Source organism: Littorina saxatilis, linkage group LG11 (genome assembly GCF_037325665.1).
Source record: "Littorina saxatilis isolate snail1 linkage group LG11, US_GU_Lsax_2.0, whole genome shotgun sequence".
Taxonomy (NCBI): Eukaryota; Metazoa; Mollusca; class Gastropoda; order Littorinimorpha; family Littorinidae; genus Littorina; species Littorina saxatilis.
Genome location: NC_090255.1, coordinates 23,862,209 through 23,874,708, shown reverse-complemented (window position 1 = coordinate 23,874,708; position 12,500 = coordinate 23,862,209). Strand labels below are relative to the sequence as shown.

General features: G+C 43.5%; 1 protein-coding gene across 1 annotated transcript in view; it reads left to right on the top strand.

The window, feature by feature from the left end:
- LOC138980062 (uncharacterized sodium-dependent transporter YocR-like) overlaps positions 1–4,283 on the top strand; it is a 20,996-nt gene extending 16,713 nt beyond the window's left edge. The window contains exons 11-12 of the mRNA XM_070352859.1: positions 1,548–1,680; positions 3,918–4,283. Of these exons, the coding sequence (XP_070208960.1) occupies positions 1,548–1,680; positions 3,918–4,082 (298 nt within the window). The 3' untranslated portion in view covers positions 4,083–4,283. The remainder of the gene's footprint in view (positions 1–1,547; positions 1,681–3,917) is intronic.
- Positions 4,284–12,500: the final 8,217 nt, after the last annotated feature.

Genomic DNA, 12,500 nt, shown 5'->3' with positions numbered 1-12,500 from the left:
GCAATATATATCTTTTTGTTGTTGCTGCAAAGTTGAGATAGCCAAGCTAAGTGCCTTAGAAATGGCATGGAAAGTTTGAATGAAATGACACGGGAATTAATGCTTTAGTTGGAGTACAAAAATTGCTTCTTTTATTGGGGCGGGGATGTAGCTCAGTCGGTAGCGCGCTGGATTTGTATCCAGTTGGCCGCTGTCAGCGTGAGTTCGTCCCCACGTTCGGCGAGAGATTTATTTCTCAGAGTCAACTGTGTGTGCACACTAGCTCTCCTCGGTGTCCGAACACCCCCCGTGTGTACACGCAAGCACAAGACCAAGTGCGCACGAAAAAAGATCCTGTAATCCATGTCAGAGTTCGGTGGGTTATAGAAACACGAAAATACTCAGCAGCATGCTTCCTCCGAAAACGGTGTATGGCTGCCTAAATGGCGGGGTAAAAAGCTGTCATACACGTAAAATTCCACTCGTGCAAAAAAACACGAGTGTACGTGGGAGCTTCAGCCCACGAACGCAGAAGAAGAAGCTTCTTTTATTTTTTTTATTTTTTTTTGGCGGGGGGGGGGGGGGGGGGGGGCACAGTTTTCAAGGCTTCATTACATGTTCAGCATTTACAGGTGTCAACAACGAAACAAATTAAACGAAATAATTCCCGCTCTGCACAGAAGCCTCCAGAGTGCAAAGGTTTGGTGTGTGTCCATGGATAGAAGAAAACATTGATCCTATATGTACCAGCGCTAGCCTGGTCGAATCTAGGGAGATTTACAGTCCTCCCCGTGTCAAATACAACAAATGTGACCCTCCACCACGAAATGAGTCGCATGTCACCTCGCGCGGATCTGCGCTAGGCTTAATATAAATCCGGGGAGTGTCTGGTAACAGTGTGAGGGTCACCTTAGTTACACGCTTATATAACTCAAACAGTTTTCGCTCTTTTCTAAAACGGTTTTCACCACTGGATAGAGCATAAAAAACTCTTTAGGAAAATGTTCAAATATGAAAATCATGCAAATGTGACATGCGACTCATTCCGTGGTGGAGGGTCACAAATACACAATGGAATATTTTATGAATTGATTTTGTAAAAGCCAATAGCGACTTTTTGTTGTTGTTGTAAGAACTTCACTCATCAAAAACTTCCAACTCGTCCCAGAAAGCAGTCGTGGGGTTGCTTTTGTTTACATGTGACCAAGTGGAGGGATAGTCTTATTGAATGTGCAAGCCTCCTTAGCTTCCCAACGTTTTTGTTCTTCACTTTGGCTCATCATTTCCAATTTGCCAATGCCTCCTTATCTTTATTCCGCACTAACTCACGAAGCACAGCGAACGACAACTCTATTAACAACTCAAGACTGGCAGCGGAACGAAATTCAGATGCGGATGGAGCAGTAAAAATTAATGTTGGGACTGGGCGGTACACACAAACACACACAAACACACACACACGACACACACACACACACACACACACACACACACACACACACACACACACACACACACACACACACACAGAAAAATCATTTAAATGTACTTCTCTGATTTTTGTTCAGATTTGTAGCGCCTGTGGAAGCGGTCCTGCTGATAGTATGGTGGGCCATTGACCTCATCTCTAACGAGACGCAGGAGGGAGAGGACAAGTGGTACGAGTTTGGCCGCGAGACCTTCATGGTCACCATTGTCCAGGTCAGTTTGTGGTCAAGGACTGTTTTATAATCCAAACACAGATGGACTGCTAGCGTTCCAAAATGCAGAATCCAAAAAACAAGAATGGTAGGTAGTGGGAACGTGCATTGTTCACATAACAACACGTTACATTTACTAGTACGTCGACCCAAAGGTCCTTTGAAGTGGACAGGCAGAAAAACACTTATGAAACAGATTAAAAACTAAACAGATGATTGGAATTTTTTTTGAATTTTTTTTCCGTCATTGCTCATGACCTCGCTGGCATTTCGCAAGCGAGCCACACGATCTTGAGAGAAGTTTTGTATCTTGTTTGTTCGTTCATGGGCTGAAATTCCCACGGCTTTTACGTGCATGACCGTTTTTACCCCGCCATTTAGGCAGCCATGCGCCGCTTTTGGAGGAAGCATGCTGGGTATTTTCGTGTTTCTATAACCCACCGAACTCTGACATGGATTACAGGATCTTTTTCGTTGCGCACTTGGTCTTCTGCTTGCGTGTACACACGGGGGGTGTTCGGACACCGAGGAGAGTCTGCACACAAAGTTGACTCTGAGAAACAAATCTCTCGCCGAACGTGGGGACGAACTCACGCTGACAGCGGCCAACTGGATACAAATCCAGCGCGCTACCGACTGAGCTACATCCCCGCCCTGTTTTGTATCTGTTTCATGAGTGTTCGTCTGTCCACTTCAGAGACCTGTGGGTCGACGTACTAGTAAATGTCAAGTTTTGCTTTGTCAATTATAAACGCTCCAAATACCTACCATTCTTGGCTTTTGTATTCTTTCAAGGACTAAGTTGTTTTCTGCCATCATTGACAACTGAAACGGCGTTCCTTGATTGAGCCTGAAGTCGACTTCGCGAAGTCATTTTACCGAAAACTCTGTGCTAAAGCTCCGTGCGGCCAGCTTCGCGAAGTATACTTGGTTTAAGCGTGTTTTTATTAATTTCTATAATACATCAGGGGCGGACGAGGGGGGGTGCACAGGGTGGTGGTGCACCCCCCCTCCAGCAAAAATTGAAAGAAAAAAAAATTTGGAAAGCTGATTCTATGACCATTTATAAGTTCAGATGGCACCAGATGGCACCATTTTGCTTCTTTGGGCCAAAAATATTTCCGGGGGGGGGCATGCCCCCGGACCCCCCCTAACAAAAGTGTTTTGCAATCCAGAGCGTACGTTGGTAGACTATTGAATAAAATGGTTCTATGTTCTTTAAATTTTGGACAATGTAACAAAAAGTGTTCAGCGTCTTCCGTGCGTACTCCACACGTGCATTCTAGATTATCAGAGAGGTGTCGGTTAACAAGGTCTTGTTGCAAATCGCTCATATTTAATCTCAACCTGCTGTGAAATACCTGTGCCTTACGGTTGCCTAAATAATAATACTGTGGAACAACAACATCTCCATTCATCAAAAATCTTTTAAATTCACCAATTGACTGCGTTTGTCGTATATTTTCTGGAAGATTATTCCACAAAGCTGTCGTTGAAGGAAATACTTCGCTTAGTCGACTTCGCCCAGGCTTTACTCTGTTTGAGGCACTCTTTTTTTTTTTTAGAGTATACTGAACTGATTTCACAGCAACCTGCTAAACTGTGCGCAGTGTGTCTGAACAGTTCATTAGAATATGACTTTTGAGTGTTTATTAACATTTTAAAGTTTGGATTACCATGTCCAACTAAGGGGTTCCAGTTGTGTAGATTCCCACGAGTGTATTCCTATTTGTGTGTGTCTGTTAAATGCCTTTAAAGTGATTATTAGCATGTCAATATTTAATTTCCACGTCCCACCGAAGGGTTTTCAATATTTAACATGTGCATTCATGTGCTTAATAATAATAAAGATATTTCTATGGCACATATACTTTATTAGCTCCAAGCGCATTACAAAATAAATGCTTAAACCAAAAATGATGTATGCCAAGCAAATTCAATGACATTTAAAGTGAAGAGAAATTTAAGTGTCTGCCCGCAGGGCAAAGCCATTAGATCAGAGGCATGTTCCTGGGCGTTGTAAACCCCGGCCGACTTTAGATGAGATACCCCGTTTTATGCGTGTTTATATGTGTAACCAGCCCACCTGTCTTTAAGGCAGAATGACCGAGGTCTTTTGCGTGCCACTGTAAGTTAGGGGGCGGGGACATGGACACCGTCTCTGAGTCTACACATAAAGTTGACTCGTGTCCGTCACGTCCCGTTTCTGTTGTATTTCTATGTTTGTCTTGATTACAGTGGATAGGCCTGATGCTGATCCTGATAGCGGTCAACATGGTGATCAGCTGTGTGTGTCAAGGCAAGTCACCTGGGGACAGGGCTTTGCTCCTCACCTCAGCGGCCATCCCAGAGCCGGACTTTTCTTCGACAACCGTCAAAAAATCTCTGGAGATACGACTTTGATCAGTGCTATCGGGCCGGCATTCTTTTCATTATTATGCTCACACCCTCAAGTTCGGACATCTGTCTTTCTTTCTTTATTTGGTGTTTAACGTCGTTTTCAACCACGAAGGTTATATCGCGACGGGGAAAGGGGGGGAGATGGGATAGAGCCACTTGTCAATTGTTTCTTGTTCACAAAATCACTAATCAAAAAATTGCTCCAGGGGCTTGCAACGTAGTACAATATATGACCTTACTGGGAGAATGCAAGTTTCCAGTACAAAGGACTTAACATTTCTTACATACTGCTTGACTAAAATCTGTACAAACATTGACTATATTCTATACAAGAAACACTTAACAAGGGTATAAGGAGAAACAGAATCCGTTAGTCGCCTCTTACGACATGTTGGGGAGCATCGGGTAAATTCTTCCCCCTAACCCACGGGGGAGGGGGGGGGGGGGAGTTCGGACATGAAAGCCAGTGCTCGAGAATACTTGAATATAGGAATTTTGGAAATATCTCTGTCGGGTTTCAATGGGTTGTGAAAGAGTGATTGAGTACCCTTGGCTTTTCTGGGACAAACTTGTGACACGTGGTTCCGGTACACTTCCATGAGACACACCCCATCGCTAGTGACTGGACCGTAATGTCACGTGGGAAAGTTTCCCCACTCAGAGATTATTTCCCATGTGACATTATAGGCCAGTCACTAGCGAGGGGTTAATCTGTCTGCCTCATACACGTGTACAGGAACCGCGTGTCGTAATTAAGATTGACAGAGAAAAACAAATGTTCTCACTCGTTCACAACCCATACCATTCTGACAGAGTTATTTCCGAATAACGTCTGTTTTATATAGGTAGAGTACCCATTGCTTTTTGCATTTATTTCCTCCAAGAGGCATGATAGGTCAAAATATTCTAAAAATGCGGAACTTTGAGAAAATAAAAAAACATCTTAGGCATGCCTGTCATCATCACATTTCGGCTGGAGAACTTTGACAAGCAAAATGCGAAATTCGTATTTTCCCCGGAATCGAGCATCATCCAACCCCTTTCTATGTGTGCAATGTGAATATTGTGATCCGAGTCATTGTCCTGACACTTAAAAGACTCGAGATCGAGAGAGAAGGAAAATTTAAAGATACGATGATTGAGGAGACGGTAGGAGAGGAGAGAGTATGCGAAGGCAAAGTGTGTGTGCGAAGGCAAAATGTGTGTGTGAGTGGGGGGGGGGGGGGCGTGCGTGCGTGCGTGCGTGCGTGCGTGCGTGCGTGCGTGTGTCGGCGTGTGCCCGTGCGTGAGTGCTACTTTTCGTATGTGAATGTGTGCGTGCATGTGTGTGTTACGTTCGTACCTATGTGGTCATAATCTTATGCGTGGATTTACATATGAGTAAACGAATGTGTGATTGATCATCCATCATTTGTGAACATGTACATAGTTGTATAATTTATAAATGTTGTTCAAAAAGAAAATGTAGGATGCTTCAGATTACCTTTTGCTCACCATTGCTGATTTTTTCTTTAATACTCGGAAAAAAATACGCGATGTGATATGATCTTCAACTGCATAAAACACAGCATAAAACAGTTTTTGATTTTTGATTCGTAGCCTGCAGACATTTTTGCTCTGTGACAGAATTCAAATCGCAAAACGCACAAACGAACTAACAAAGCTACGGATGTTTGGAAAACTCCTTGGTGAGAATTGAAAGAGCTACGAATCCTCTGTTCCTGTCTGCCGGTCTGTATCTCTCTCTCTCTCTCTCTCTCTCTCTCTCTCTCTCTCTCTCTCTCTCTCTCTCTCTCTCTCTCTCTCTCTCTCTCTCTCTCTCTCTCTCTTACACACGCACGCACGCACGCACACACTCTCTCTATCTCTCTCTCTCTCTCTCTCTCTCTCTCTCTCTCTCTCTCTCTCTCTGTCTATCTCTCTCTCTCTCACACACGCACGCATGCACGCACACATTCTCTCTACCTCTCTTTTTCACACACACCGACACACACACACACACGCACGCACACATCACACACAAACACACACACGCAAACACACACAAACACACACAGACACAAACACACACACACACAAACACACACACATACACACACACACACACACTCTGCTTATCAGACTTAGCCTGTCTGTTCACTCAAGCTCGAACATATACACACGCATACGCCCCCGCCCCCCCCCCCCCCCTCGCATTAAATCCACGCTTAGCCTTGTACTTGTTCTTGAAACAAAGACGCTGTGTTAACTTGTCCTTGGCAAAATTATGTCGTGCAAGGCGTTATCCTTGAAACAGTTTTGCTATGATAGGTCAGGGTTTAAAGTCACCTTCTTTCCTGTGGAAATCAAGGCGGTAGCAAGGAATAAGAGCATATCCTTCCACTTAACAAACCTACAGCTACAACCGGACTGCTTTCTCTGCGAAGATTTAAGGTCAAATAAAAAAAATATATGTTTATTTAGGGTAACCCGACCGATCCTATTTTTTCCCGCCGACCCTAACACTTTTTTTTTCATTTCTAAAAAAAGCTAACTTTTGGCACATTTTGCGAACCATACCGAGACTAAGGGAAGTAACCTCCTTTAGAATCGACTACATTTAAGAAAAAAAGAAAGAAAACAAAAGCCGACCTACCGTTTCTCAATAAAAACGACCTCTGGCACATTTTGCGAACCATACCGAGACTAAAAAAATAAAAAAGATTAAAAAAATAAAAAGCGGACCTACGTACCGACCCCATTTGTTTTGGTCACGGTTACCCAAATCAACATATATTTTTGTTTGGCCTAAAACAAAAATGTATTGATCTCGTAACTAACAGCTATATCATTATCATGATATATCAATCTGCAAAATTAACAAATCACAAAATGCTTCACCGTAAAGAGGGCAGCCAGGCTGTGAGATAGATTTTTTTAAAGAATAAATTGCGCAATCTCTTCCAAAAAACAAGTACCACTGTGCTGAGAGAACACCCAGGTTGTTCATTTTTAGTATGTGACCAAGTGGAGGGATGTTCTTATCCCATGCAATGTTCAGATCTGAGACGATGACCCGAACAGTTTACACGAGAAGGACTTTGCTTTTCAACTTTCCATTGGAACTCTCATCAACATTGCATTGTATTTCATTTATGAGAGAATGTAAAGATTTGACAGAACAACGGCGATGTACTGACCGTTTGCACTAGGAGGTAGGTATCTTTAACTTATCTACAACGCTCACTGTCATCCTTGCTCGTGACTCTCGCCTTCTTAGTTATGACAGTGCTCATCAGAAATAAGTAAATCACTCACTTCTCTCTCCGTGCGACACGCGACTAAAGACCAAAGGACATGCAGCCACGATTACAAGTGCTTGCACGAAAACACTGGAGAATGTACCAGATTCCATTTTCTTGCCCTCAAAAAGGGAAGTCAGTTTACAGGATCTTCTTGCTTTTCGCAAACCGTGTCTGATGATTTGGTTTCATCCGTATCTTAGCTCCCTAAGAGTTCATTGACTGTCACGAATATGCGATTTTTTAAGCACTCTCCTGTCCTCTCAACTGAAATCGGTCACTCGACACCTATCAGGGTTGTTGAAAGAAATATTTTGCAAAATAGAGAATTAAAACACTGATTGTCCGCAATGTACAATCTTGACATTTAAGGTATTGTTACAATGCCGGACAACTTTGGTATAAGTAAATGGCCGAGTTTTATGTCTTCTCTCGTGTATGTGGCGCTAGGAAGGAGCCTCAGGATAAGAGGATATTGTCCTGGGTTGATGTCTCGTGATGTTTTAAAGTAAACGGAGACCAAAAAGCAATGTACTCACGTTAAAATGACGAACACGGAACGAATAACAGCGACGTTTCGACCTAAGGGTCTTCTTCAGGCACAAAAACACAAAAATACACACACAAAAAAGAAGAAGAAAGACGATAGAACAGATAAAGAGGAGAATAACTGACAAAACAACTGCACTGCACAAACCAACAAATGACAAAGACAGAGAAGCAAGGGAAGCTACTCGAGGGGAAGAATAAGTTAGAGTTGAAAAGCGGCAGTTTTGAGGTCTGTAGACCAAACAAAATGTGGGGGAGGGGGGGAATGAATGGGAACGAAAGAGAAAACTCACGTACCCGTGCGGACACACACACACACACACACACACACACACACAAGGTGGAACAGCGGGGGGAAGGTTTAGATGAATGAATTAACGAGGGATGTTAATTCCATCGGGGCAGGTAGTGCCGAGGGATGATATGATGTGGGACTCCCTGAGTTTGCGCTCGAAGGAGTCGTTTTAAAGTAACTTTTACCATTCACAGAGTATTTCAAATCACCTCAAAATTTAACCGGTATGGCTTTTGGTCTGGGACGACAGTAAAACCGTTGACATCGTAAGATCGTTGCCTTATAGCGTTACTAAGTGTTTAAAATCTACTTCCTTCCATAGAAGCATAGCAAAGGTAAATGCATACTTCAGACGCTAAAAAAAAAGACATTAAACAAAAGGTGTGTCTTGGGAATTGTTACATAGGAAAGTTGTTTAAAATACATTTAGAAATAGGATTGGTAATGATATAGGTATATTTAAAGTAGAAACATTAATATAAAAAGCAGGAAAACAAAAGAAAGAAAATCAATGAAGAAGGATGCTACCCTGAAGAAAAATAAAGGGTTGAAGCAGCCTGCATGCAACAGAGATCAAAAATAAATAAATAAAAAATAAAATAAAAAGGGTGTCTTGATAAAGATAAAACCAATACCCCAATGTGTAAGGTTGAAAACAGAGAGACGTATACGACAGCGTGTATAAGGAGACTGGTGGAAGTTGATGCTTTGAAGTGGTCAGTGTCTGCGATTACTAAGGCCTAAAAAAAAAAAATTGGTGTGGTTACGATAACCCGACGCGACCTACCCTATTTTTAGGGGCCGACCCTATAACTTTTTATTACATTTGTCAACAACAACAAAATGAAAACAAGAAAACGAGTGCAGAAAACGCAATGAAAGCGATAGCGTTCGAGTCGTCATGCAGACTGACGACAGACGATGCAAGGGAAATAATTCCTTCTACTAAAAAGGCCCAACAGACGCTTGCCATGACAAAAATGGCGGCATCTTCTTCGGTTGCGAGTGCTACACGCTTAGTTGCTCTGCTATTAAGAAAAAAAAGTTTTAAAAAAAAGTGATTGCCTACCTTCCTACCCTATTTTTTGGCTATGTTACCTTAACCACACCTTTTTTGTGTGTGGCCTAAGCGGCGACTGGAAACTCGTGTAACTAACCGTGTGCAAACAGTTCCAGGGCCGGACTACCGGGGGGGGGGGGGGGTATGGGGGTTGCGCAACCCCCCCCCCCCCCCTAGCCTAAACATGTACCGCACTCTTATTTAAAACATTTTTTATTATTGTTTATTTTATGCCGTTTCATGCAAATAGCGACCATTTTCCTATCTCAGAATATGACCTACCCATCAGCTTCAGGGGTCTTCGCCCCCTCACCCCCACAAGGGGCTCTGCCCCTTGACCCCGCCCCCCTGGACCACCACTGGCAACCCCCCCCCCCTCCTCTTAGCCTAGTCCGGCCCTGAGTTCCTCATGCAAAACATCATAGACTGATCCGTCCAGGTGTTATTCTGGGATAAGAGCATTCTTCCAGTTGCACACATACCAAAACCTCTACAGCCTGGCGTTCAAAGTGGGAACTTCTTGCTGCATTTATTTTTGTAACTGACACATTTTTCAATCCCGGGAATATTTATTCAGCAAAGTGTTTTCGCTTTGCGGCACAGAAAACAGGTAGGCTGGTGAATTTTGGTATGTGTCCAAGTAGAAAGATCCCAAGTAAAATCCTGGACAGGTCTGTGGTTGTGTACACGGTAGTGCACAGGACAAGGTCGGTATCTCAGTTTCAACTTTAAAAGTAGTAAAATGTTGTCGACGCCTGTCTGGGTGGCCGAGTGGTAACGCACTTGCGCTCGGAAGTGAGAGGTTGCGAGTTCGACCCTGGGTCGGGGCGTTAGCAATTTTCTCTCCCCCCTTTCCTAACCTAGGTGGTGGGTTCAAGTGCTAGTCTTTCGGATGAGACGAAAAACCGAGGTCCCTTCGTGTGTACACTACATTTGGGTGTGCACGTTAAAGATCTCACGATTGATACAAAAGGGTCTTTCCTGGCAAAATTGTATAGGCATAGATAAAAAATGTCCACCAAAATACCCGTGTGACTTGGAATAATAGGCCGTGAAAAGTAGGATATGCGCCAAAATGGCTGCGATCTGCTGGCCGATGTGAATGCGTGATGTATTGTGTAAAAAAAATTCCATCTCACACGGCATAAATAAATCCCTGCGCCTTGAATATGTGCGCGATATAAATTGCATAATATAAAAAAATATAAAAATCCCTGCGCTTAGAACTGTACCCATGGAATACGCGCGATATAAGCCTCATATTGATTGATTGATTGATTGATAAAGACAGGACACTGTGATAGCAAGTCTCGGTTGTGCTCAACCATGTTTACTCATGAAAGTAAAACCTAACATTTAAAAGAGCGAAAGAAAATATTTTGTCACTACAGTACAGTACTAATTTTGACAAACTAAGCAATAGCGGGATATTAGTAAAATGGAGGAAAAGACACGAATATTGCAGTGCAAAAGCACCATCGTTGCTTACACGCACAGAGATACAAATTAGTAACCACTCCCGCTACTAGTCTTCGAATAATAATTACTCCCTTGGAATATGATGGTCCGTCGAACTAATTTACGAAAGTATAGGTAGTGTTGGTAGATTTCCCGATGCCCCGATCACCATGCTTTTGCTAAATAAAGCTTCTGCTGCTAAGTTTATTATGGTGTGTTTTAAACTGATTAATGGACTCGAGCTCAATTCTTTCTTGCTTTCCACTGAGTGGAACCAAGCGGAAACTGGGGGTACTTAGATTCAACGAGAGATAACACTTCTTTTTCTTCTGCTTAAACTCCTACGTACACTCGTGTTTGTTGCACGAGTGAGATTGTTCGTGTAAAACTGTTTTTACCCCGCCATGTAGGCAGCCATACACCGCTTTCGGGGTATGCATGCTTGGTATTTTCGTGTTTCTATAACCCACCGAACTCTGACATGGATTACAGGATCTTTTCCGTGCGCACGTGGTCTTGTCCTTGCGTGTACACACGACTAGCAGGTCTGCACATAAGTTGACCTGGGAGATCGGAAAAAGCTCCAACCTTAGCCCACCAAGCGGCGCGGCCGGGATTCGAACCCAAGACCTTCCGCTTGGGAGGCCGGCGTCCTATCCACTAGGCCCGTCAACAAAATAGCACAAAATCACCCCTTTCGAGCTGCACATTCATCTTGGAGTGTGTTCATTATCACAGCGAAAAACACTAAAATCATCGATCACAACCCCCAATAGGAAGGCAATATCCTTTAAACGTAACTACCGACAGTGTCAGTGCACAGGCGGAAGGTATCGTCCATTGGACTACTACTATCACAGAAAGACTACTTACTTACTGTGATAGTAGTAGTCCAGTGGACGATACCTTCCGCCTGTGGTCAGTGAAAGCGTCCAACGCACCGTGTGACCGACCTGTCCTTTCCCGGGAAAAAGACTGACCTAGTTTCCTTCACAGCCTGAAAACGACCTTGCCATGTCAAGGCAAAAGTAACCACTTGTGTGTGCTGTGTGTGTGTGTGTTTGTGTGTGTGTGTGTTTGTGTGTGTTTGTGTGTGTGTGTGTTTGTGTGTGTGTGTGTCTGTGTGTGTCTGTGTGTCTGTGTTTGTATGTGTGTGTGTGTGTGTTTGTGTGTTTGTGTGTGTGTCTGTGTGTCTGTCTGTGTGTGTGTGTCTGTATGTCTGTGTGTGCCTGTTTGTGTGTGTGCACGGTGTGTGTGTGTGTGTGTGTGTGTCTGCGTGTGTGCGAGCGAACGTGCGTGCGTGCGTGTGTGTGTGTGTGCGCGCGCAACGACGGCGATGATGATGATGATGATGATGATGATGATGATGATGATGACGATGATGAAAAGAAAATCAACAAGAACAAATAAAATCCATCCTTAAAAAACAAAACAAAACAAAAAACCTAATTACTAGCAACGAGTGGCCACCTTCACCTTTTTACTAGTGAAAGCTCTTGCTCTTTGCCAAGCATGGCTTCAAGGCTGTGTGACATACTAGCCTACGCAATCAAGTTCAAAAGGGTTAAGGTGGCCAGTTTAAGCAAACTCCCTCACCTCATTCCCAATCCCAACCTCTCAGTTTCCAACACCCCATCCCTTCTAAAAAGGCCAAGTCAGCAAAACAACCTCTCCTTTGACCATGTGCTTGGTTTCTCACAGGCTACTAATTAGGTGAGTGTTTTTTGGTGCAGTGTGTGTGTGTGTGTGTCTTTGTGCGTCTGTGTGTACTGTGTGTG